Raw genomic sequence first — 27,728 nt, forward strand, 5'->3', positions numbered from 1 at the left:
CTGGCAATGCTTTTGCCAATGCAGAGCTGGATGCTGTTGTCTTTGCCATGAGGGAGCATTGTTGGCTCATGTTCAGCTTGCAGTCAGCCAGGACCCCCAAAACATGAACTGGTGTGCCTCGCTTGGGGACTGGTTTGGGGTGGGACCCCTCCTACAGCTGTGCTGGAGATCTCCCTGCTAAAGAGGAATTGGTGTTGCCTGTGATCTGTCCATGTTGCTACAGCAAGGGCAGCTGCTTATGAAGCCTGATCAATCCTTGCCCCAGAGGCTGAGCCAAGCCCTTGGTGGGCAGGTGTCTTGTCTGATATGCCATGCTGTGCCTGGCCTCACATCAGGTTATGTATGACTTGATGTGTTTTAAGAAGCTGGAATGCTTTTGCTGCAGTTCAAATATTGGCCTTTGGCATTTAGTCAATGTATGTGTAAAGCATAAGAAGGGGTGCAGGTGGAATTAACATCTGGAATTTTTGGGGTTTTAAGTTTGAATCCATAGGTCAAGAAGAAGAATGAGTTTATGCAGCTAATGGCTTTGGACAGGACTACACTGACTATGTGTCATCTTCTTAGGAAGTTGTTTAACTACAGAGGGTTGTTCAGATTTGCCATAACGTTAAAGTACTACTAAATGCTTTCCCTAGTCCCTTTTCTTCCTTTCTTCCCTGTTTTCTTCCTTGCTTTCCCCAACCTTGTGAAAAATGTTGTAGTCTCTTCTGCAGAAGAGTCTTCTTCATGTGAAGACTTGTATTCTGGTGGATGTTGGAGCTGAGATAAATTTTTAGGCTGGGTTGTCACCTCAGTGTAACTACTTCAATATCTTTAAAGAGAAAAGAATTCTAGGCTGACAGCAGTTAGTGAGTGCCTGTAGTAGGGAAGCTTTACCCAGAAACGTTGATGCTTTTGCCTTCTGGAGTTACTCTATTGTTTTTTAGTGCAAACTGCAGTGCTGCTTTACATGGAGCAGAAGGCTGTGGGAATGTAGGGACACTGAGTACACCAACCATGTGTAGGGCTGGCTGACCTCCAGGTGCTTTTGTGTAAGCATGGTTTGACTGGTTAAACCATTAAAGTGTTCTGTGGTACTTTTTGTTCTCTCCTGTTTTGAAACCCCAGTTCTTGATGTTGAGAACCTCAAGCTCTCAGCCAAGCAGGGTTATAAGGGCTGATTAAGGCAGAGTGTATGAAGCTTGTTACAAAAACTCTTTCTTTGCTGAACCCAGTACTGTGGTGTGATGAATGAGTTGGCCTGTAATTTTCATGTTGCTTTTACCAGGCTACATTTTAGCTAAAAATGGAAGCTTGTGGCAATGCAGATCTTGTCCTCAAGTCTACTTTTGTTCTTAAATGATCTCCATCTTCAACGTAGACTTGAAAATATCTCAGTTGCCAGGATTGCATTCTGCAGGCATCACAGGATGCTTTCAGCATACCTAACTGAAAACTTAACCTGGTTTGAAAAATAAACTAAACTTTGTGGAAAAGTTTGCTGTTATGCTCCCTTACTCTTCTTGCAGGCTGGTTAAAGTAGCTTTTTTGTTTTGTTTTTGTTTTTTCTTTTTTGCAGAAGGCATATGAAATCTGCAACACCTCTCCTGCATTAATGAGGGTGCAGCACAGGACAATAATGGTGTGTGTTTTGGCCTTTGCTATTGTGTATTCTGTGTGCTGTTAGTGTTCCAGCATAATTTTACTTGTTACATTTCAGGTAATTCTTTCAGAATTTCATTAGATTTCATTATCTCTGCAGAGTGGGCAAATTTTTCTGTCAAAAATTCTAAAAGTCTAATGTAGCTGATCTTTTTTCAGAACTTCAAGTGGTCACGTCATGTGTTTGTGTCTTTGGGGGGGATGTAGTTTGGCCTCTAAGTGTGAGTTACTGTTTTATGTCTAAAAGTGTGTTGTTCTGGCAGTAACAAACAAAACTGCTTACACTGTGATGATTTCCTAATCACAGTATTAAACTGTTCATCTATAAATGAGCTTGGATGAGGATGACCCATATCCTGAGTAGCTTAACCTCCATACCAGACACTGAAGTGGTTTGTACGTTTTCCAGCTAATAGTGAACTGTAAAATCAGAAAGACGCATTACATGTAAGAATTTCAGTGTAAAGTATATGAAATTGTAGACTGGCTTTCTGATTTAAGATTATTTTGCTTCAGTACATTCTTGCTTTGTGCTTAGAATAATAATCCACTGTCCTGATGCAGTGGCTCTGAAGATGTACACTCAGATGTCCATTGACATCACCGATGTCTTGCTGTGTGATAGAGCTAGGTTGCAGATGTTTTGAATGTGTAAGTGGTTGTCAATGTTTCAAATCTTGTGATGAACTATAATTATTTGTGCTGCCAGAGGAAAAAATTGTTCCAAAATTTCTTACAAGAAACTTTTTCACCTTGCTACAAAGCCAGTTTGTGTGTTAAATCATTACAGTCTTCCGGACTGCAAGTGTGTGAGTTACTTAATGTGTCAATTTTTACTTTTTTACTTCTTAATATCTTTAGTTATTAGAAGTCATAACTCTTCTAGAAGAGTGTTGTGCTCTCACTTGAACTCGTTAGTAGGAGGTTTATGTAACTTCTTTTGATAAAATAGATATCTTGATATTTAACTGCTTAGAAATTAAGCATACCTCAGGAACAGTATTGAGCAGAAATAATTTCAATGCTTTGAAAATGCAGATTTGGGGGGCCACTTTCTAGTGAAGTGAACATTAGAGTCTTGTACGTGTGAGACAAGGTTTTGTTACAATCTTAAACAGCCTACTAATATGGACTTCTACATCACTGGGGAGGAGAATTAATGATCTGAGGATTGCAAGAGTGTTCTTGGAAAAAGAATGTTAAAAACTTCTTGACATGAGCAAGTCTTTTGGTTATGTTAGTATTATTAAAGCAATGCCCATTTCCTTCATGAAGACAAGCTGGCTGACAGAAAATAGTCTGTGCTTTCATAGTATTTTAATTTCTGCTAGATTTGTTAAGAAATAGGTGTTATTTCCTGATAATTGTACTAATTCTGTTTGTCTGTTTTTTTCCAGAATTTACATGTTTGACAGCAGAAGTTGGCTTTCTACTGTAGTGAGAGAAAATGTAAGTAGAGAAATAAGGTAATTTCTTTCCTCTAGTGCTTGCGAAACTCATACTATTTTTTAAAAGTGGCTAACTTCAGGTTTTTAGCTGTTAATCTGTGCAAGCCTACAGTACCTGTTTTCTACTTTAGCATATGTATTCTTATGTCAACAGGAAGGATTTTAAAATGGCCAGGAGACCTGCTAAATAATAGATGTTAGTGCCTGCCTTCTTTCAGAGCTGGAACTGGCAAAGCAGAGGGAGACCATAGATGAAACTGTTTCATCTCAGTGGGGCAGGGAACTGTAATAAATAAAATGATGAGAATAGTTATTCCCTCATGAATGAAAAATTACTTATCCTCCATGTTTGACAAAAGAAGACCAAATTTCTTTTGAGCAAATTGGCTCTTGTCAGAATGTTCTTTTCAATGTGTCAGTATTATTTAAACGGAACCTAAAAGTTTCAGAGTCTATATTCTGTATAATTGTAATTATTGCTAATATTCTTGGAACAGTGAACCTTCATTACCTCGGACTATAACTTCAAATATTTCTGCCTCTTGTGAAGCCCCTTAGTCTATGAGGACCATTACTAGTTAGCCATGTGTTATGTACAAAGCATTTCCTCAGTTAGTTTGTTGCTTTCAATCACTAGATACTTACCTATTTTTCAAAAAGCAAGCAGCAAGCTAGGCCCTGTCTCTTCTCTAAACCTGTTTTCTGAAGTGTTTTCTAATTAGTTACCTTGTCCAGCCCTAGACACCTCCAGAGTTCTTTTTTGGAGGAGCAGAGACTGAAACTGAACACAGTATTCCCAGTGTAGACAAATCATTGCTTTTACTCAGTGGCCTTATGATATTTTCAGTAGTTTCTCTCCTGTTTTCTATATAACCTTTTGCTTTGTTTTAACCGGTGCTAGGTATTAAGCCAATGTCTGAGCTATTCAGTGCATGTTGTACAGGGTTTTTTTTCCCTTCAAGTAAAGTTTGTATCAAAGAAGCTTGTGTGATTCTGCATATTTCTTATATTGTGTTCCTGTATACCTTTTCTATGATTTCTAACTTCTGATATTATCTATACATTTTTTTTTTTCGGTGATCACCGTATCTGGAGGTTTGTGTACTTCAGGGTCAGAAGGCATCCCTGAATTTTTTTGTCTTCTAATTTTAGGTTATGTAAATGGGAGAGAGAACACCTCAAACTTGTTCCACAAGCAATTCTGATCTATCTTACTGTGTTTCCTATTGAATAAAAGTCAAATAGGAATCAATATATATTTCTGATTAAATAACAAAAAAGCCTCTCAGCTTTTCAAAGCCAATATGATGTCAAAACATTGGAACTAACAGTGGTTTGTGTATAATTCCTTTGTCATTGTGAAAATGTACAAGCTGCTGTGCATGTCGCTAATAGGATTTATGGTATCTAATAGATTAGGACAGCTTCATTTAATCAGATGACCTGCTATGAGACTGTCTGGCAGTCATAACATGAACCGACTATTAAGTCTGTAAAGTTTTGGCTCTGTTTTTGCAAATGGTGTGGTTTGCTTGTCTTCTGGTTGTTCCATACACATTGGAGTGATGTGTATTAGCAGGAAAGATGTTGAGGGAACAAATATCAGACAACTTGTTCATTTGGGGAAAGGTGATTTGGCTAACCTTCTTATCAAATGAATCTACTTGAGTAATACTCTAGCAATGTAAATTTAAACCCTTTGTGTTACTGGACTTTGCATCAATGATAGCTTGGTGGGATTACTTTACTTTTTGGTAGTAGTAATGTGTAGTAAGAATACCTTGTAGCAAACAATGTTTGGACATCAAGGGACAGAAGTTGTAAATATTTTATTTAATGATAGCTCTGATTTCAAATCTGTGTTCTCCTCTTTTAATCTGTAGAGATTATTCACAGGACAGGCTATTTAGGAGGGGATAGAAGACTCCATCATTTTTTATTCTTTTTTTTTTTTTTTATAGGAATGGTGTGAGAAAATGAAGTAACAAAGTGTTCAGTAAGCATTGCCTCATTGCTGTTACCAGGTAGTTTGAGAGGAATCATATTTAACCCAAAAATATACGTTTGGATGAGTTGTATTCAGCTCTTCCCATTTCTCTTATAATGTAGGCAAGCATCAGTCTACATATAAAAGTGATGGTATTAATGATACCTTGGTTTCAGTAACTCGACTTAATTAAATAGACAGCTTGCGCTCTGGAAAGGACATTAAAGTTGTAACAATGAAATGAGTGAATTTGAGTTCTTTGAATTATTCTGTCACTGTTTTCTGAGTGATGAGCTTTACCACTAAGTTAGAATTATTATACTGTGATCCTAAGTATATCTCCATTTGCAGGAAATATGTGGAAGTGTTGTAGATTTCATAAGGCTTTCTATTCAGTTCAAAGATTCTATGCAGAGTTGTTCAACGTATAATTGACTGCCTGGACATACATAACTTTCCTCTTACATAGGAATATAGCTCATGTAGCTTAGAGAAAAACAAACCCAGAAGTTGTTACTTAGAGATGAGTGACATGATAAATCCTTTTGACATAGTTGAATTGTGAAGTTTTATCATATTTGGAAAGTAACAATTTAGGTGATGTCAATACTTGATTTTTCTATGTAGGAAACAGGAACAAAACGACTCTTCCGTGGGTAACTTGTAAGAAGAGATTATAGACTTGGGTCATGTGGAGTAGCGAAGAACAGTAAACTACCTTGCAAGTATGCATATTGTTGTCCCTAGCAAGAAGAGAATTATCTGCAAGGTATACTTGTCAACAAGATTAGGGGGAATTAGGCTTAGAGCAGAGACACTTAAGCACTTCAGCCTCTGGACTTGAAGTGAGTTCAGCAAAGTGAATGTGTTATTCTTGAGAAGCCTGCCTTCAAGAACACAGTAACATACTCAAAAGAAAGTGAGGTAAGCATGAGTTTGGCTGCTACCTATTTCTTCACAGCTATGGTGATAATTTGGAAAAAAGGAGTGTGGAACTTAGGTAGTGACTTTTTGCATGAGGTTTGCTTGATTTAGAAATTCAGTAAATTTTTTCAAAACCCCACAAATAGAAGCATCACCCACATTAAGCTTACAGTTTCTCCTAGAGGCCTTCTTTTAAAATGGGGTTAAATGCCTTTAGAACATTCCAAGAAATGAAAATATATTATTTCATTGTATTCAATTGTGCTAATTTGCAATGAGCATAGATCATCTATTGAACAGTCTCTGCTTGTTACTTCTGTGTCTGTAATATGAATAAATCTGTATAAAAATTTCCCATGTATCAAAAGTAAGAACAGATAAAATTTTTTGTTTTCCCATATGTTTTCCTGACCTTACCTGTTGTTCTTGCTCGTTAAAGGTGTTGGTTTTTTTTAATGATCGATACTAGTAAGTTCTGCTGATTTACAGTATAACTGAAAAATGCACAAAAGGATGGAGCCCTTTTTTCCCCAATGGATCTCATTTCTGCCATAAATTTAATTGCCTAAGACATAGTGTAAAAGAAATAGAGGAATGGCCAAGTTAGTTGTTGTTGGTTGTCCCATATATTTTACAGTCTGCTTCAGAGAACTCCTATATTTTAATGCCCTTGGCTTCATTAGGATTTTTGTTTCCTGAATGTTAGTGAGTTCAGTCATCTTGGCAGGAAATTAGAACTTCCTGTTGATGTTGAAACAACAAAGACTACAAAGGGGATGTGGAAATCTGGTTTAAACATTTCCTATGGATGCTCTCAGAAATGCAGTTCAGAGTTTGGAGTTGCTTGGAATGCACGGGGGCTAACTTGTAACTCCTAAAAGTGCATCTAACTTCAAGATATGAACTTACCATATGCATACATGATATTACAGATGGGAAAGACATGAAGTGCATTCAGTTACTAACTGTCATGCAGTGAATATTAAAACATGAGTCCTACCTAGCAAGTGACTGAAGGTCAAGATCTATAGAAGCTGCTTTAACAATAGTAGCTGTTAAGTTGCTTGAACTCCTTGCTGCCTGTGGTAATGGAGACTGTATCCTGCAGGTAGGTGCAAAGGTTTCTGTGGTGTTGGTAAACCATTTTGAAGTTGTTCATTAAAAGGAAGCTTTCCTTAAAACATTAGTGAGTGTCTTGTTATGGAGTTCACAAATAAAGCATTTCAGGAGCTTAACTGGAGAGTAGGTAGGGCAGGTTATGTGTGTACATCTCTGACTAACTGTGTGATATGTTAAAGTGCATTTATGAAATGACTCTGAAGGTTGAGTTCTGCTAGCGTGTTAATTCCTACAGATTGTGAAGGAGTTTGGCTTATTCTACTCTGTGTAAAGTGGGACTTGGGAGACAATGGAGACAGAGTGCTGAGGCAGAGTACTGTCTTGAATTTGACGTGAGAGTTGGGAATAGAACCTGTCTTGTTCACAAAAGTGTACATACAGTTACTCTGCTAGGCCTTTCAAAATGTAAGGGAGGTTTTATTTGTGTGAAGACAGACATGTACATGCCAGTTAAGCTATGATATCCCATCAACCTGGGAATGTGATTTATGTCCTTTCAGCTTCTTACATGGCTATATCAATGTTACTGCAGAAGACACTGGACACTGGTGGGCTGCTTCATCTGGCTTTGTCATTTGCAGCAGTACCTTTCAGTGCATGCTATATTAAGCAATAAGGCACAAGCATGAAATAAGCTTGTATGATGTGTTTTAAACTCAGTGTATACAAAAAACCCAGAGTGAAATTACAGGGTTCAGTTTCTGTGAACTTTTTCAATATGACTATTTTTTCCCGGGATTAGTGTTCATCTCCTTAGGCCTCTTCCTGTTCCATACAAAGAAGTTTTGTTTCATTTAAATGTGAGAGAATTCTGTTGCATAGTGAACAAATTCTGGCTGAAATAAATTGGCACTATTTTAAACTGTATGTTGAAGCAGAATGTATCTGCTTTGACTGACATTAGATTATTCACCCTATTATATTTTTAAATAAAGCTGCATGTAAATCTTCAATGTAGTTGTAAGTCTGCAGCTGGAATTCTGGTGTCCTAAATCTTTATCTTAATCCTGTGATTGAGTTGCTGTGACCTTGAGCAGAACGCTTAAGTTTTGGATGATAATTTCTTTCTCTGAAATAGGAACGATACTATCTCTAAATTCTTTGTACTCTACCTGGAGAGGTTGATATTTGCTTAGTGGGAAATGGGCTTATATATTAACTTAGAGAATGACAGAAATAGAACTGGATATCAAAAAGCTAAAAGACCTGAAAAAAATGCAGTTTATTCTTAAGAACAGTCTTTAGAGTTTCTTAATTCCTTTATGACAAGAGTAGTGCATACTATTTCACAATGTGTGTGAACTACACAGGGGCTGTAGACGGTGATGACTGCATGCTAAAAACCGTAGAGAGGCCCAACCACAGAGTGTTTTGTCTTGAATTAACAAAATATCTTGAGAAACAAAAGAGCATTCAAAAGAAAAGGTGGTTATAGGATAATAAGACACTCTTGATGGGTTTTGTCTTAAGTGGATTTTGGACTGTGCTGAGCAAGCAATTTTAAAGGGGCTTAAAGATAACCCTGGAACCGGAAGAGAGAAAGAAGAGACCTAGACCTCCTTTTACAATAAAGTGAAAGGGCTTTGAAGTTGTGTGAATGGAGGTTTTGAGACAGAAGCTAACTAAAATTCGTTTTCTAAAATATTTTGGGTTTCAGGGAAGAGTATAAATTTGTAAATGATGGTATGGCAAGATCTGATATTTGTTCCCTTTTGTATGGAATACTAGCTACTGTGAAGAGAGCTCTGAGATAAGTCCGGTTATGTGGGATAGCAATATTCAGAAAATGCTGAAATCTTAATAACCCTTTTGAAACTTACGTATCTTCTTTCAACAATGATGTTGCTCTACTGCTTTAATTTGCCTTCACAGTGTGTCCTCTGTGACTGGATAAAAATTTGGAAGTTATCCTCATCTTTCTCCTTGCGAAGGGCTTTAGGAAAAAAACAAAACCCACATGCTTGCGAAGATAAATAAGCTGATTAAATCTTAACAGAATAATATGTAAAGCTGCTAGCAAAGCATTTGCTTTGTTTAATAGTAGAGGGTCAATTCTGGCCAATAAGAAATTCTGGCCATGTTCTAGAAACACACTACCAGTGTTTATTTATAAACTTCAGGTGCTCTGTGTAGCATTTGAAAATGGAACCAATTATCTTGTTCTGTAATAAAAGATAAATTCATCAGCATGTTTCTTCAGTATCTTATATTGGTATAAAACTGCAGTGATTTTAAAACAATAAGTTTAATAACAGTTGACTTTTAGGTATGGAATGCTAGTGAAAATGCCAACAATATCTTTCTGGAACAGTGACTTTTAAAGATAACTTGTAGACTTAATGGAAAATGTCTATATGCTTATTATAGTGGAAAACAGTCCAATAGGTAAGGAACTCTGTAGGCAATAAGTTGAGGGTGTTCAGTGATGGTCATGTTTTATTGAGCCTCTATCTTGCTGGCTACAGAGTACAGCAGACAGAGGGATATATGTTAGTAATTTGATGCTTATTGATGCTAGGAAAATGGAGTCTTGAAGGGGGAAAATGTCTGTTGGCAGTGGGTTCTCAAACTCTTCTGCTCAACCTAACATTGAAAAAATACTAATTTTATTCTGACAACATGTTAATGTTAGAATCCACTCTGGAAGTTTCAAGGAGGCATTTTAGCAATTAACAAGTAAAAACCTGAACAGCATTTGTGAGTGATCTCCTTTTATCCAGATATCAGAACAACATTTCTCATAACTGCTGTGTAACAGTGTTCATAATAGGTTGTTTTACAGCATCTTGCAAGTGCTTGTGTCAGTCTCTTAAGTACTTAAGGTGTTTACTCCTTGATAGGAGGATTTCTTACTCTATTCTTAAGACTTACAGAGAAGTTCTAACTTTCATGTCTAATTTTAGTGTTATCTATTGGTTCACTCTCAGGGAAATTTGAGTTTATACAAAACTGAATCAGAAAAACACTAATAAAAAAATGCAAAAAAAAAAAAAAAGAAAAAAAAAAAGAAAAAAAAAAGGCGGCCTGGAGGAAAGGAATGTCCCAATTATATTTTATTTGCTGTTGCTGGGAAAAAAGCTGAGCACGTTTGTGTGGTAACACCTTATTCTGAAGAGATTTCAGAGACATATTTTTCATCTATATTCCAGTACTTATAAACCAGTCTGCCTTTTTTTTAAGTGTTGAGATGATTGAAAGGACTTGTCTACTCAACTAATTTCAAGCTATGACATCTACTAATTCCCATTATTATCACCTGTCTTTCAGATTTCTGGTTGTTTCGGAGGTGGCAGCGAAGCACACCTTTAGCACAGGAAAATGAGTGAGCTTGACCAGTTACGCCAGGAGGCTGAGCAACTGAAAAACCAAATCAGAGTATGTATTTTATCAGTGGGTATTGAAGCCATGGTACAGAGGAATGGTTGGTTGTGCGTCTTGAAGAGAACAGAGATTAACAGATATGATGCATTCAGTTAAATATTTTCACAATGTCAATGTTAATGTTGTGGATATTTAGAAAGGGCAAGCACATGTAACTGCTTTAGGAAATTACTTTTTGGTCTTTAATAATGCTTAGGAAGTAATAGTTACACAAATAATGCACAAAATGGATTAGATCAAAATGAACATTTACTGAAGTTTTTCTGAGCCGGACAATAACCAATGTCAAGCAACCTCCTGCTTAAAATAAGGTCAACTATAAGGTTATTCAGGGCTTTGTCCAGTTAGTTCTTGAAAACCTCCAAGGATGTAGATTGCACAGCCTGTCTGGACAAGCAGTTCCATTGCTTGACTGTCTTTGTGGTGAAAATCATGTTACCTTTCTCTCAAAAGAAGAAGAAAATTTTGAAGTTAAATGCTCAATATGCTCAATGTGTTTTGACAGCAGACAGCATGTTATGTTCATCCTGCAGTTAGGATGGGCCTTTCTGGATGACAAACAGAAATGCTTTCTGAACCTTGTTTTTTGAGGGTGCTTGGTCAACTTGACAAATAGATATATAAAGAAGTGTACAGAACTTCTGATTTCTCTAATTTTCTTCTCTTGCAGGATGCTAGGAAAGCATGTGCAGATGCCACCCTGGCTCAGGTAAGCATTTAAGAGTTTAACATGAATACATGAATTATGAAAATTTTGACTCCTTTACAAAAAGAAAATGTGGTGTAAGAAGGTAAGTGCAAGTGAATCTCTTTTGGTTCCGTAATCAATTTTTTAAAATTTGCCTTTAGGTTCTTTCTTTGAGAAATAAGTACATTGTTTACATTTGTCCTGGTTATGAGTGGTAGCCTTGAGCAGTAGTTTCTTCAAGTAGTGACTCAGCACATCTCTACTCCTCAGTGGAAAATAATGCAGGGGAGCCCCAATGTTCTGCTACAGATATGGTAGTAGTACAGTTGCATTACAATGATATTCAGAACCGTAAGTCCTGCTGAGGTTAACCTACTTATGCATTTCCACACGATGCTGCACTGTCTGAGCTGCTTCTGAACAGCAGATCCTATTGTCTTGACTTCAGTCAACGTTAACTTGGGGAAAGGGAAATCTGTACTCCATAGCACATCTCATGGACATATGGTGGGTGTTTTCTAAAAATCTGCTAGGAATTTAGACTGAAACAGATTGTTATGGCATTGGAAGAGGTGGCAAGCTTTTCTTTTTTTTTTTCCTAGCTAGATCATGAATCAGCTTACTTTTGTCACCTACTTCAGTCCGTTTTCTTGAACGTTGACTGTTAATCCTGTGTATCTGATTTGAGCTGGTTGGTACAGAAGTGATTGATGTCAGTTTATTAATTTAAAATGTCGCTAACATCAAGTAAAAAAGGTAATACCAATACTTATTTGAGTGTGCATATCTTGTGATCTCATTGTATGTAAAGCACAACGTTGAGTATTTTCCAGGGTGAAAGTATGGAAAAGGGAAAAAAAAGCTTCAGTATTAGTTAATATGAGAGAGATCCACCATGAAAAGAGTTTTGTGTTAGGGAAACATTCTTATCTGTTCATCTGAGTCCTAAGCTATGTTGATAGCCTTTGAAAAGAAGCAGAGATCTTTGCTGAAATGCACTTGCTGAAGAATTTTGTACCATGGAGACATGAGAAGTATGAAGATACTATTCATAAAATAAACTTACAAACTCTTGGATTTGTTGTGATGTGTACTACTTACAGTACTGGAAATGTGTTGTACTGATTTGTTTGGTTGTTTTTTTTTAACTGGTACTTCTCTGGTCTGGAGAGGACTGACTTGTATTAAATTTGACAGTGTAAGGACAGCTAAACTGATTACTTCCTTACTTTGCTATTCACTTATTTCCAGAGACTACTTTTATCTTCAAGAAGTTAAATAAATCAGGAATACTATGAATTTAATCATCCTATACTTGGAAGGGAAAGCCATTTGGATCTGAGACTTATTAATTCCTCCTTTAAAAATGGAGACATATTTAAAGCCTGATAGATGTCCCCGCACTCACCCTTCTGGAAAAAAAATGTTAGACTACCACATTTGTCTATACAGGAGTAGAAAACCCAGTTCAAAGGTCTGAAATCCTGTAAGTCTAAGAAGATGTGACGTAAACAAAGTAATTTCTGAGAGTCTTTATAAATGTGATAGAGGCTGCTTTCTTCATTTCAAAAAGACGTACTGCATAAAATGATGTAGCTTTTGATTAGGCAGTTTTTAACAACTCAGTCAATATTCAAAATGTGGGGCTTTTGTCTGCACCGGAATGCTTATTTAAATGTAATTGTGTATGATGTGTTACTTTTGGAACTATGAAGTGAAAAATTCAGTGTATGACACCATGCCTATTTCAGATCACAGCCAATATTGACCCAGTGGGAAGAATTCAAATGCGCACTAGAAGAACACTCCGAGGACACCTGGCTAAAATTTATGCAATGCACTGGGGGACTGATTCCAGGTGGGTGCTAGTGATACAAAACTGGATCATGTGGCTTCACTGTTCTTTGGAAAGCTGAGTGCATGGGACTCTTTTTTTTTTTCTTCTTGTTCCTAGCACTAGGAACCACTAATTCCAGGCGAACTTGGACAACCAAGAGAATTCAGAAACACTTAATATCACTTTTTTCCTCCTAATGTCCATGTTGTTGTTATTCAAATCTAAATTTGGTGCCAAAATACCAGTCTTTGTCTACATGCCTGAAAAACATAGTTGTGGTACCACACGAATGCTGAGGAACTGTGGAGATAGAGTAGATTTCATTATCAGTTGTCTTTTTTCCCTAAATGCTTCCTGTTAGCTCCTGATGTTCGGTTAGAGAGAAACAAAATTATACTAGTGGTAGCTACTTTCATTCTCTTTTCTTTACAAGAATTTTAAGGCACACTAATAGCAGCAAATTTTAAAACTTCAGTTAAGAGTATGTTGCTGCTTCCTTACAGGAACAGATTAAAAAATAATTCCACTTAGGAATTTTTAAGTTACGACTAAGGAGTTTGTAAGTTACAGCTAGCCTCTTTCTAGAGATTTTCAAAGGAAGCTTGATGTTAAAGTTACCTTCTTGCCAAATTTGTGTGAACAAGCTTTGCCTTATGAAAGAACTGCATGAATTCCTGTGCATATGCATACAGTAAATACGCTAAAGCGAAATGGCCAAGTGCTTAACAAAGAAGATAGTATGCATCATGAAGATGAAAGATAATTCATGATGTGTTACACTTTTAGTTCCTGAATTGCTTAGTACTTCAAAATAAAAAACCACAATTGTTACTTTGAGTTAACCTTTAGTGTTTTGCACCTTGCTTTTCTATGCCTGTGAAAGAAGCTAATATCTCACAGGTATGTAGAATTCATTGCTTCAGGCATCTCTTGGGCATACAGCTTATTTAAAAAATGGGGATTCAAGTTCTTGTTTGGCAAAAGTGTTTCAAGACAGCTCTCTAACCTAGAGAAAAAAAAAAAAGCAAAGATGCAAAGAGACTGGAGTACTTCAATGATTGCACTGTATTGTTTAGCTTGGAAATTGTCAGAAGATGCACAGAACAAATTTGAATACCATATTGGAGTATTTTATCCAAAATGTCTTAGAAAATGTGGAGACTATACAGATTTTTCATGTCAGTATACTTGATCTATCTTTAAACATATTAAAAACGGGTAAGAGAGCTCTGAACAATGAATTAGGTGCATCATGTTTCAAACATGATTGTTGGGTGGGGGGTTGAGGTGGTGCTGATTTAGAATTTAAAAAATCTTCATAATGCTACCCCTTCCATTAGTAATTTCTCTGCTGTGTTTCATTTTCATTTCCATTGTATTTCAGTGCTGACATTCATTCAGCATTTTTGGTTGTCTTAGAATTTAAATTTGTGTTTCAAAAATAGGGAAAAGGAAAACATGTTGATAGTATAGATTCCCAAACTCAATGAAGCCTGTGTGTGGAACAGAGATGCACTGATTCCATGCAATTTTTCTCCTTCCTTTTTCAAAATTGAGATGTTGGCTGCAGGTTTTTTTTTTTCTGAAGTCAGAATGTGTTAACATACAGGTGTTCCATCACACATTTCCATAATATTTAGCATTGAAATTGAGTACTTGCAAAATTATTTTTATGGTGCTAATAACTGAATTGGGTAATGCTGCACTGTATTTAAATGGTTTCAAGAACCTTGGCTTTGATAGTGGAGAAAAATGCCATCACAAAGATGTTCCTTCTTGTCTTCTTGCAATGATTATGTTTACCTCCTGTTTCTTCTCTAGGCTTCTAGTTAGTGCCTCCCAGGATGGCAAACTTATTATTTGGGACAGCTATACTACAAACAAGGTAAGACTAACTGATATGTTGCTGTGTAATTCAATTGTAAATACAAAGGAAGGAAATGTTACCTATCATCATTTTGGCTGCATTACTGTCATAGTCCCAAGGTCAAATTTTGAATTCTCCAAAACAATAAAATGTGCATTTAAAGAATATAGCAGTGCCTTATGTGCATTGTATATGGAAATGTGCACCACAAATGGAAAACAATGAAATACTTAATTCTAGAGAATGTTTTCATTTGTTTTGGTGCTGCAGAGAAATTGGTCAGCAAAGAGCAAGAAGTAATCAGCATGTTGCACCAGAGTGGTCAGAGATTTAAGCATTCCCATGGTAATTTGTTGTCGGCAGTTAAGTATTTAAAGACCTGACATATATAATGGGTCATCACTTTCTGGCTGCAATCACATGATGCAGTTCAGGATTACTTTCACCTTCATATGACAGTGATTAGTATTTACTGGTTATGGTTACTGTTATCAGGGCTAGCAACAAGTCACATGTTGCCCCTTTGAGTTAGGTTGACAGAGCTGCTTAAGTCTGTTGTGCACAGGAGCATGGAACTGACTTGATTTCAAATACACAGAATCACAGAATCATTAAGGTTGGAAAAGACCTTTAAGATCATCAAGTCCAACCATCAACCCAACACCACCATGCCCACTAAACCATGTCCTGAAGTGCCACATCTACACGTTTTTTTGAACACTTTCAGTGATGGTGACTCCACCACCTCCCTGGGGCAGCCTGTTCCAATGCCTGACCTCTCTCTCTCAGTGAAGAAATTTTTCCTAATATCCAATCTAAACCTCCCCGGGCGCAACTTGAGGCCATTTCCTCTCATCCTATCTCTAGTTACTTGGGAGAAGTTTCCTGTCTTAGTTCATCATTGCCTTAAAAACAATTTTGCCAATGCACTTGGGCAAAGGGCATGCTACAGAGGAGGGAGAAGCAGAAACAAACAACAGCAGCAGCAGCTCCTAAAGCTGGGGTTATTGGTGAATCGCAGTTGTGAAACTAATGGATTCACTCCCCCCGTGCCTCTTAGCAGTATTGATTCACTGAAATAGCAATTGGGTTAAAAAAACCAACCCACAAAACACCACCAACAAGAAAAAAATCCAAACACCACCACCCTGCCCCAAAAGAAGTAAAAAAAAAAAAAGAAAAAGATGTTTGGTAGAAGACTTACAAAAATGAGCTTGTTGTGCTTTTAGTGCAGGGTATTGAGTTTTTTTAACTGCTGATTGCTGCAGGTTCATTCATTGCTGTAGCAGAAGAGGAAGAGACAGTAATCTTTACTGTTTACCTAAGAAATACAGGAAGATTGATAATATCGCATGAAATGTCACAATATATATAAGGATATGATCCCTTTCTTAAAAGATGGCATGAACAAATTTGAAGGATGAATGCAACGAGTTAACAAGACAGAACTGGTTTAGCTTCAATAATTTTTTTAAATAAAGTTCCTTGAGCACAGAATGACAAGGAAACATGGAGTAGTTATTTAAATATGAAGTTCAATTGCTTGCAGTGGGTTTCCAAAGAAGGATTTAAATGGCAGTGAAAGTAGCGATTTCCTTACTTGTTCATTCATAGCATAGCATCTAAGCCTGGAATTGGCAGTTTTGCTGTCTGTACTTGGAAGTCAGTATTTTCCTGAACCTGTAATAAACCAATAGTAATCAGAGCACATATTTTAGTTTTTACCAAACTTGCTGATTAAACTAGACTCAGGCAAATCTGAGGTCTTAATTATGCCATTACTTGGTCTGATGAGCTATATATGCAAGTTACCCTCAAAGTAGTTTCATACTCAAACAAACAAAGACTTTTTGCTATTTTCTTCTTGTCCTTTTGACAAAAAGGTGATGCATGTCTTGAGATAACGGGTGAAAAAATGCAGATGGTAAATTATTGAATCAGTTGTTTTGCAGATGAAATACACTAATGTATTGGTTTCAGGTGCATGCTATTCCCCTGCGTTCATCTTGGGTCATGACTTGTGCATATGCTCCTTCTGGAAATTATGTGGCTTGTGGTGGTCTTGATAACATCTGTTCCATTTATAACTTGAAAACTCGTGAAGGGAATGTACGTGTCAGCCGTGAACTAGCTGGTCACACAGGTGAGTGCCTGTTCTGAATGATCTAAGTTACCTGTTTTTAAATGGCTTTTTCTCCCTCCTTTTTAAAAACTTTTTTAAAGGATAGTACTCTTTGAACAAAAGTAGCGTAACGAGAATGTGTTTTAACTTTTTATAAGACAGCTGCCTTCTGATGGATCTATTCTTTAGTTGCAGAGTTTTGAGTTCTTATTGCTTCCTCCTTCTGTTTCTCCATCTCTCCTTTCTCCCTGAAATGCAGTAGCTTATTTTTGCCTTCAGTTTCTGTTTCTAAGGTGGACTGTCTTCTGATTGACGAGAGGAGATGGTTAGACTTGTAGGCTTTGCCTGGTGAATTAGGATGTAAACTGTAGCTGCAAAGTTCTCTTAGTGACAGATGAAGCAAAATTTGTCTCATTGGGTAAGAAGGATTGTAGAAACAGAGGTGTTAAGAGTTGAGAGAAGCAAGAAGGTCCCTCATGGTGCTTAAAAGCTAGTATTTTAAGTGTTGGGGGTGAGTTGAAAATTGTTCTTTCTGAAGAAACCAAGAGACCCAGTGTCACAAACTACCTTTAAAAGCAGATTCAGTGGCTGAACGTACTCTCGCTTCCTAAAGAATGTACAGTTAAAGGATATGAGCGCCTTTCTAAGCAGTAGTAACCTAGAAAATGTGACTGCTTTTGTATCTTGTCTGATAATGGGCAGACTGTATTTTTATTTTTTTGTGAATGGGATTTTAAATTTTTCAGAGGAAAGCTGGATGTGTGGTTTCTTGAACTCCATTGAAAATTAAAACACTAGATACTTAGTAGGCACTCTGGTATCTTGTAAAGTACTAGCATACTACTGAGCCTGTCACCCACATCGGTAGTCTTACGCATTCTTGTGGCATCGGTAATATCTCCAACAATCTGAGAAAGGGCATGGACTGTAATTAGGCATTTCTCCTAAAGCTGCAGCTCTGAAGCTGCATGTTGTCTTTATGGTCTCTTTGTTTCCGCAAAGACTGTAATTCAAAACATAGCAAAACAAAGGTGGATTACTCTAGAGGCTGTCAGCTTGGCTCCAGAGAAAACCTCGAACAGTTCTTTAGAGAAAATATCAGGTGGGCTCTGTGTATTGCTGGTTTTCTCCCTGATCAAGCCTCTAACTATACAGAGTAAAGAAAATGTTATAAAGACTGTTCATTGACGGAAAATAAGATTACTCTGAAATAAATAGTTATATATCAGTAAGTTTTTATACAGAAAATGTTAAATAAGAATTAAAGTACTCATAATGCTATTTAATTTTCTTTCAGCTGTTTGTCTTACAAAGCATGATTTATGTAGTTGTCCTGGTTTCAGCCAGGATAGAGCTGGTTTTCTTCACAGAAGCTAGTGCGAGACTGTGTTTTGGATTTGGGATGAGAAACTGTTGATAATGTGCTGATGTTTTGGGTTGTTGCTGAGCAGTCAAGGACAGTCCAGCTTCTTGTGCTGGCCTGCCAGCGAGCAGGCTGGGGGTGCACAGGGAGCTGGGAGGGGACACAGCCGGGACAGTGACCCAGACTGGCCAAAGAGATATTCCCTACCATACGACGTCATGCCCAGAACATAAACTGGAGTTGGCCGGGGGGCGGAAATCGCTGCTCGGGGACGGGCTGTCGATCACGGGGTGGTGAGCAATTGCTGTATTGGGCATCACTTGTTCTTGTACATTCCTGTGTTGGTATTATCATCATTGTTTCCTTCTTTCTTTCTGTCCTATTAAACCGTGTTTATCTCAACCCACGAGTTTTGTTCCCAATTCTCTTCCCCGTCCCACTGCGGGAGGGGGAGTGAGCGAGCGGCTGCGTGGTGCTTAGTTGCCGGCTGGGGCTAAACCACGACAGTAGTTTAGAGGAATTGTGTTCCTTCTGGGTGTAGTTAAGGGTGTGAGAATGCAGTGTGATTTGACCTTCGGATAGTGGTTGTGTTGTGACCAGTAAAGTGATTTCTAACAAGGTAGACTTCTCTTCTTCCCCCACCTCCTGCCCACCCTTCAGGACACAGGTTTTCAGTACGTGGCCATGTGTGTGTATTGAAATACAGAAAAATATTTTAGCAATAAACAGAGCATTATTTCTATAGTGTTCTAGCTGCTTAATGGTCTTTATGGTTATAAACTGTCATTGGGAAAACATTGGTTTTTACATAACAGGAGAGGCAGAATTTTGCTGTAATGCAAGGGACATCAAAGGAGTACATCTGAGACCTGACCAGTTCATGTAGAATCTTTGTGAAGGAACAGTTTCAATGAGCTGCTTTTCTGTTGCGGGATTGAACAAAGCCTATAGCTGGAAGCTGATGTCTACAGGTTTTCGTATTTTGCTATAGTTTGGATTTTCAGAAGATGTTTGTGCTTTGTGAAATAGAAGTTGCTGGCAGGATAGACTAATTTTTGTAATTGGTGTGGTTACGTTGATAGCTTGGCTTGTGGTACTTCCGTACAAAGATGCTTCAGAGCATTTAGATGAAATTCTTTGCCACTGTTAGGAAACATCCAATGCGTAAGTTCTTTTCTTTGTACTGATCAAGAACGTAGTTTATTTTTTCTCAATAGTTGTATGATACAGTTGAAGCCATAAGCATTTGTTGCTCCTGGGTGCAGTGACATACAGATTCACTTAGAAAGTTCAGTGTGTACAGTGCAGGGTTACCTATACTTCTCTCCAGCTTGGCCAACGGATTCCACACTTTTACCTCAGTACTCCCTCTTTCTCTTCCTCCTCCTCTCCCCATTCTCTACCAAAAGAAAAATTGGCAAAGTATTTCCAAAACAGTGTCTACCCTCTTTGGTTAAGCTGATGAAGTTGATTTCCTTCTGTGTTAGACATCTTTGTTTAGGTCGGCCTGCTGTGATACCAGCGTTTCACTGTGGTTGAACTGGGCATGGTCTGTAAAGAGCCAAACTACATTTTGTCCAAAACATTGGAGGTTCCTATAGAAAAATTGTCTGCGTTGTATTTTAGGCTTATATGGTAGTTCTTGCTGTACCTTCAGGAGAGGAGGAAGCAACATAGAAGCAAGCCAGTATGCAATGTAAAAGAGTAATCTCTGGTCTTATTCATCAACTTTTTATTTTGTTTTCAGGATACTTGTCGTGCTGTCGTTTCTTGGACGATAATCAAATCGTTACCAGCTCTGGCGACACCACTTGGTAAGCAGTAAAATTTAGACATGATTGTTAGTAATGACTTTTCACAGCTATACTCCATTACTGAAGGAAACTTTATTCGTTGTAAACCTGATAGTCACTAAATGAGATTAATTATTGTTCATATGTCACATTTTTACTAGTAATGGAAAACTTAGTCTTTCAAGTTTGTTAGCTTTGGCTGGGTTTTTTTTATGCCCATGTTCTGAAGACCCTGACTTAATTCTCTATGTTAAGACAGTATGTGAAATATTTTTAATATAACTATTTGGCTTTCAGAAATAAGTATATTAGACTAATGACTTTTCTCAAACTTGTTTAGTATTCAGTATTTAGTACTTTAAAAATCATATTTGGACTTTTGTAATACAGAATTTAGTTTATGATGTTGTTCAGAAGAGCTCTTAGAAAATATTCTACAGTGACAATAGATGTTTTTTTTGAGGAGAATGTAGGTGTATGTCTTACTAAATACCAGCTTCTGAATGAAAAAGACCTCAATCTTTTTTCATAGATTTTTCTATTATATCTAATTCTTAAAAGCATTACAGCTGTCCCAAGCAGCAGTTCTTATAGCAAAGGTTGACTAATGAATACCTCTCCTACACAGCATCAATCTCTTTGATTGCCCATCTATTAGTCCACTGATTCTGTGTAGCTATTGAATTTGTATGTTTGGTTTTATACAAAAATGTTTCTAAATATGTGTTGGTGGTTTTTTAAAACAAAAAAAACCCAAAACAAAAACAAACAGGATTTGTTAAAAATTATGCTCTTTATAAGAGAATACAGCTGCTTCAGGACTTATTGTAGTAACTCTACAGTTGTCTGGGTAACAGGTTGTCCTTGACATCACTTCAGTTCAGCCAAGCTTTGAAGCACAGTATCAAAGTACAGTCATCTGTTATTTGTCATCTGCTACTGATGGGTCTGTTTTACTGAGAAATTACAGAAATTAAAAATCTTTAATGTTCTTTAAAAGTTTAGACCTGTTGTTGAGGAGGTGATAGTGTTCTTTCATCCTCTTATACTCTGATTATCACTGTAGCAGTGATTTTGCTGTCTTGGGAAAGTGATGCAGCTTTAAGATGACAGACATAATTTACAAAGTTACACATCCTCAGTGAGTTTATAAAAATGAGAAATGCTGACTCAGCTTTTGCTGTAGCTTTAGCACTGCTGCTTTAAATCAAGCTTGTAGTACTAGACAATAGTCATTGACATGTCACAAGAGCTTTGTGTATAAACAGACATGAGTGTTAGTCCTTAGTTTCTTGCACTGTTTTTCAACTTAAAACCCCCAATATTTAAAAATTGAGATGGCTTTTAAAATCTGTGCACAATTATCCTGTAACATAGCCAAAGATTTCAACAAAGAATGTTTATTTTCTTCTACACTCAGTATATTTTTTGTTAATACCTCATGGAGTTTTACTTTTTAGCAGTGATATAAATGAACAGGTTTAGACAAGAATTGCTGTCTAGATCTTCTAATGGAGCACAAATATCTTGATTTTTTGCCTTTTTAACTGTTCTTTCAAGCGCTCTCTGGGACATAGAAACTGGTCAGCAGACAACTACATTTACTGGGCACACTGGAGATGTCATGAGTTTGTCTCTTGCTCCTGATGCCCGGTGTTTTGTTTCTGGTGCCTGTGATGCCTCTGCCAAACTGTGGGATGTTAGAGAAGGAATGTGTCGGCAAACCTTCACTGGCCATGAGTCGGACATCAATGCCATCTGTGTATGTATCAACTTCAACAGAGGGATTTAAATGTACATTTTTATATTTCTCTGGTCTTAGCTCTTAAGCATGTACTGTATGATGTAGTATTATGGATATTTTCTTTAATTAATAGTTTTTGTAGCTGGGGAAAGTACCTGAGATTTGTACAACTTCAGATCCATTGTGGTAAATGGAAACAGTGGCTGTTAAAATAGTGTTTCTTTGCATGGTCTTAATTACTTCACTGTTTTTGCCTATATCCCAATAGCAGAGAGGTGTATACTCTTCTTTGCTGCTTTCTTTTTCCACTTGGTCTGTACAAAATGATATATTCAATGAGACAGAGGAATCAAGTCTGAAATTAATGTGTTTTTTTTCTTCCCTTCCCCACCTTAAAGTTCTTCCCAAATGGCAATGCATTTGCCACAGGCTCAGATGATGCTACGTGCAGGCTTTTTGATCTTCGGGCTGATCAGGAACTTATGGTTTATTCACACGATAATATCATCTGTGGCATCACCTCTGTAGCATTTTCCAAGAGTGGACGTCTCCTCCTAGCTGGTTATGATGACTTCAACTGCAATGTGTGGGACACACTGAAAGCTGATAGAGCAGGTAAACGTTCTTGGTTTTAAAAATTATAAACACAGTGTGACATACTGAATGTGTCAGTTGAGTCACATGCCCAGACTGGTTAGCATTCCCTGTCTCAACTTTAAAACTCTGTGATAACCTGTTTTAGAATGACCAATGATGAAAGTAGCTTAAGGAGGTTAGCAAATACATTGGAATACTGCTAAGGGATAGAAGTGAACAGTGGATACTTGAGAACACGAAGATTGCCATTAAAAACAAGGTTTTAGGGGTGGAGAGCTATCTTTTGTAGACTTTATGGCATTGTTTCTGTGAACTGTTCAAAGCAATTCATCGTAAATGTTGCTAATTATATAAAATATTTTTTTCCTGATATTTGTAGCAGTAGCTGTAGAGACAACCAGCAAAACAAGGAACACTGTGGGGATTATCGTTTGAGGAAATTAATATGTAATTTATCTTCCAAAGATTAAGATAATTTAATTCCAGTTCTTTAAAATGAAAACTTTTATACCTTTTCTCCTTTTTTCTAATAAATGAGGCTGCAAATGTTTTGTTATTCTCATTAGAACAGGGGAGGAGAACAAGGATCTACTCTGTTACCAAATGAAGTGGTCTAGGCTTTTAAAATCATCCTAGGTGGGTTTTTAAAAAAAACAAAAAACACCAGCCAAGCAGAATATTCTACCATACGCAGTTGAAAGGATTAGTTGCAAGTACACTATTTGGTGCAACTTGGCTCACTGCTGTGAGGGGAGGATATACTGCAGGTAGAAAAAAAATACACACAAACATATAATCCTGGACTATACCAAAATAGTTTCTATTGGATTTGTTAATTTCTGTTTCTAGCAACTTTCTTTTACCACTCATATTTTATTCTTTGTTTCTTACAAAATTCATGACAGTTTTTATCAATGCTGAGAAGTTGAAACTGTGGACACTTGGTTCGTATATTGTAAAATAGTATTTGGTTCTATTTGTGAGTTAATGGTGCCAAATGCAATTATTTCAGTACTGAAATGTATTTTATGAATCAGGCTTGTCTGTATGTTGAGATTTACAACTCAAGATTCTTGTATTTGATTATTGAGACCATAAATATGTATATAAGCCTGTAGGAAGATGAACTGAGAAATTTCTCTTGATTAGTGTCTAGGTTAGTTTACAGTTGGCTGTATTTAAGTGCTGCAAAAACAATTATGTGTGTTTTCCTGTGTTTTTCCTTTGAAAGACTATCATTAAAAAAAAGAACAGAAGGAGGTTGTGATCTTTGTTACCTGTAGAAATAAGAAACAGTTCTTTATACTGATCTGGGTTTATGGTCCATGTACTCATGAAGTGTAACTTTTTTTTTATTGACAAGTTTTAGAACTGATTTAAACAATTACTTTGTCAAGTATTCTGCTTATTGAAATGCTCAAAGACTTAAGATTGCTGAGCAGAGTTGACACTTCTGTCATAACTGATTCTGTATTAAACACCTTTGTGGTTATGTATTCAGTTCAAATTGTATAAGACTTCTTGGCGCTCTCTTTGTTTTACCACATTGCAGCACTTAGAAATGTTGATGGTAGACTGAATTTTGGTATATTATTGCTATTTCCACAGTAAATTCTAGGTAACTCCTAGGTACTTCTGTTAGCTCTGGCAGCTGGCTTCTGTATCACACTGAATTTCTGAAGATTGTACATCTACTTCAACACTTGCAATTTGGCTTCTGCTGCAGAAGTGCATAGTTCTGTGCTAAGGCTTAGGCACCTGTATGGATTTAACAGGATCTGGAGATTAATGGTGTTACACAGCATTACTGCTTTTATAAAAGTATATCTGAAATGTTACTTCTTCAAACATCAAGAATCCTTGTGTATGAAGTAGTAATTTTTACACTCATGTAACAGTTACAAATACTACTTTAAACATATTAGTTTGTCTGAGAACTAAAACTGACTAATTCATGTTCTGTATTGAAGAATAGTAAATGGAGCGGAAAAGCCCAAAATATTAATGAAAAGATTAATATGAGCAGTTATATTGATGTAGAAAAATTAATTTTAAGTCTATCAATAATATCTTAGCTCAATGCTGTGGACTGGAAAGAGCTTGAACATAATCAGGTTTTCTTTTTACCCCCTTGAAACTGTTAAATTAAAGGGGATAGAGGAAAATGTTAGCTTCTTTTTAGTGTCTCAGTTCTTTTTTTTTCTTATGGTACTAGAATGAATTGTAGCAGGTCTCCATATTGACAAATAGATTGTATGTAGGAGTTTGTCTTATAAGTGCGTGTAAATGTAGTAAGATAAAATTAGATGAAAAATGCTTTAGTGTTCATAACTAAATTCAGCTTAACTTCTGATTTTACACATAAAAAAATTTTGTAAAATCTAACTGATCTTTATCACTATGGAGAGGAAATACTAAGAGCATGGTTATACTATATTTATTGCTATGACATTGTCAGCAGAATTTTTGGGGCTTTGATTTCACAACTCAGGAGTAACTAGTAAAGGTCATAACGTGGAGAGTATACAAGGAAAATTTTGGAGTAATGCATTTACTGAATTACCACCTTGTGCACCCACCCAGTTATGTCTAAGTTTGTGCCTATAAAACGAAAAGCATTTAAAAATTCCAACCATGTTTGTTCAGGGTTTTTGAGTGTATAAGTTAACTAATCCGAATGTTTGCCTCAGTGTTATGCGAACTGAAGTATGAACTCGTCATAGTAATGTAATATGTTTTTTGCATGTTCTTATTTATAGGTGTCCTTGCTGGTCATGATAACCGTGTCAGTTGCTTAGGTGTGACTGATGATGGTATGGCAGTGGCAACAGGATCATGGGACAGCTTCCTCAAGATCTGGAACTGAAGTAGGTAGGTATCCACTTAATTAAGGCTGTCATTGTTTGGTATTCAGAATGTTTTTTTCCAGGTCCTAACAGTGCTGTTTTACTGATGCTGCAAGCTTATAGTTCACATTAGAAGGTCACTGAGAAAAAGATCAGTTTTGGTTTTTTAAGACGACTATTTGTTTAATGTATGCAATGACATTTTTGTGACGAACTATTTTTGGCATATTTTATTTTCTGGTAGGGAAGACTGTGTAGTCTTTTGCATCTGGGTTGGTAAATAAATGGCGTTCTTGAAAATGGTGAGATAATGGCTAAATGCGTCAGTGGGTAGCGAGAGCAAAGCTTGAAACTTGATGACAGTTTATCAAAGTGCAACTCTTAATAAATCTTTCTGTGTGTCAGAAGAGCGGCGGACTCCATGACTGGAAGAAGTTTCCAACGGTTGAAAATTAAAAATGATAGCATATCCAATCCAACCATACTAACTTGGACCCCCATCCTCCCCAACTTCAAAGGGCAAGATCTTTTCCGTCTCCTGTTGCTGAAATGAAGAGCACAATTACCTTTCCAAGAAGAATTTCTGTGTTGTAAGCAAAATGAAATTGTGCATTCCTTTTGGGACCATTTTTTTTTTCTTGAGAATTTAAAAATGAAACACTATCATAAAAGCATGACCAGAAAATAAACTTGAGCATAATTGTGAAACAGTTAGCTTTCACTGTAGTTTCCAAGTTGAAGTTAAGGACTTTATCTCACACACTTGCAAATTTTAAAGTCATGTTTGTAGCAGGATTTTTTTCAAGTTTCCTTTTTAAATACATTTCTTTATGTATTTAATTGAGCAAAACAAGGGAGTCCTAGCCCAGAGCATCTGGGGGTTGTTAACGCTGTAAATTTAGTCCCTAATTTTTTTTATTTTATTTTCTAGTATCACTGATAATTGTTGCACAAAACTTGGCATATATAGGATAATGTTAAGCAGTAAGGTAACCAAGCACATGCTGTAAAAGGTAATGAATGCTTGTTTAAAGAATCCTTTCACCTTTTTTGGATAACAAATGCAATCCTTGGTCCCTCCTGCCCCCCCTCCCCCTTTTCACCACACTGATTTTTTTAATCTGTTTTGGTTTTGTCCACTTGAAAGGGCAGTTTATATATCCTAACACTATCCTATGAGTCTCAACAACCAGGAATCTCTGTTTTCAAAAGAGACCTATCCTACACTTGGGTATTGAGTCAATTCTTTGTGTATGAAATGATGTACAAATCAATGTTTTGAAAATAATGATCTTGAACTTTCTAAGTTAAACAAAAAAAAAAAAACCTTTTTTGATTGTTTGCCATATTGGGTGGGTTTACTCTTAGAATCGCATGCTGTAGAAATGCTAAAAAGTGCATATTGGACTAAGTCCTTAGATGTTTTTTCTTTGAAGAAATAACCTGTTTAAGAACTGTAACCATTGTCGCTGTATTCATTTATTGTTGCTACTCTGTGCATAAATCTATGAAGAACTCAAGTACAAAGCTATGCACGTTTTGGAGTAGCGTGATAAGTCACTTTTTTTTTTTTAAAGAAACAGCCTGTTCAAACAATTGCTGTCAAAGATTCTGGGGTGTGGGAGGAGGGAACCTAGACCATCTTCTTTATAAATCAGTTCCTCACAGCCAGTTCCTCTTGTAGGATGAGTCCTTTGCATCTGATCAGAGTCATTTTTGTAATGAGCAGGTTTTCCTGGCTTTCTTTTCAAATAAAATGTTAAAAGCAGCAGTGTTTGGACAGCAGATTGTTCTGTTAAACTTTCCTATCTTCTCACTGTATCCAGAAATGCTCCTTCCTAGCAGCAGTAGTAGCTTTTCTCCATTTTGTTTTCTGCAACATTCTGTACAAAAATGTGCTGTAATTGTGCGTTAGGCCTGGATTTGGCATAAAAGATGAATTCCCTCTTACTCTTTCATGAAACTACTCTGTAGAGCTTTCTCCACGCCCTGTATCCCTCTTCACCTTTTGTATTTAATTTTAAAGTCAGTGTACTTCAAGAAAGCTGGATGCAAGATAGATACTATATTAAAATGTAATGTTATTTAAGATGTAATAAAGCAGTTTGACATGAGTTTTGACTGATCTGTTTTGCAGCTTATTGTTCAACCTACAAAATGGCTTCTGGCAGGATTTGAGTTGTGAAATAAACATATGAGAGAAGTGGATGCTGCCCCAAAACATGGTTCGATATTTTAAAATGGCTTTGATTTTTAATGGTTAATTGGTCAGAGTATGCAGTGTGTTTAAAAAGTGTGTATTCACGTGAAGGGATGCAGGTTTTGTTTTGAAGCTGAAAACAATTGCAAGACGAACTAAAACCCTCAT

General features: G+C 36.7%; 1 protein-coding gene across 1 annotated transcript; it reads left to right on the top strand.

Moving 5' to 3' along the window:
• The first annotated feature begins 1,560 nt into the window (after positions 1-1,560).
• GNB1 (guanine nucleotide binding protein (G protein), beta polypeptide 1) lies at positions 1,561-27,474 on the top strand. Its single transcript, XM_010289399.1, has 12 exons — positions 1,561-1,624; positions 3,042-3,093; positions 10,390-10,497; positions 11,174-11,212; positions 12,943-13,049; positions 14,850-14,913; positions 16,876-17,038; positions 20,128-20,194; positions 21,734-21,935; positions 22,316-22,532; positions 25,274-25,381; positions 25,766-27,474. The coding sequence occupies exons 3-11, from the start codon at positions 10,441-10,443 to the stop codon at positions 25,378-25,380; spliced, it is 1,023 nt and encodes a 340-aa protein (XP_010287701.1). The 5' UTR covers positions 1,561-1,624; positions 3,042-3,093; positions 10,390-10,440; the 3' UTR covers position 25,381; positions 25,766-27,474.
• The last annotated feature ends 254 nt before the right edge of the window (positions 27,475-27,728 follow it).

Source organism: Phaethon lepturus, unplaced genomic scaffold (assembly GCF_000687285.1).
Source record: "Phaethon lepturus isolate BGI_N335 unplaced genomic scaffold, ASM68728v1 scaffold2446, whole genome shotgun sequence".
In the NCBI taxonomy this organism is placed as follows: Eukaryota; Metazoa; Chordata; class Aves; order Phaethontiformes; family Phaethontidae; genus Phaethon; species Phaethon lepturus.

Coding starts and splice junctions, on each gene's coding strand:
- GNB1 (XM_010289399.1), top strand. CDS start 10,441: ATGAGTGAGCTTGACCAGTTACGCCAGGAGGCTGAGCAACTGAAAAAC. Junction 11,213..12,942: donor CAGATGCCACCCTGGCTCAG/GTAAGCATTTAA, acceptor TGCCTATTTCAG/ATCACAGCCAATATTGACCC. Junction 22,533..25,273: donor ACTGAAAGCTGATAGAGCAG/GTAAACGTTCTT, acceptor TCTTATTTATAG/GTGTCCTTGCTGGTCATGAT.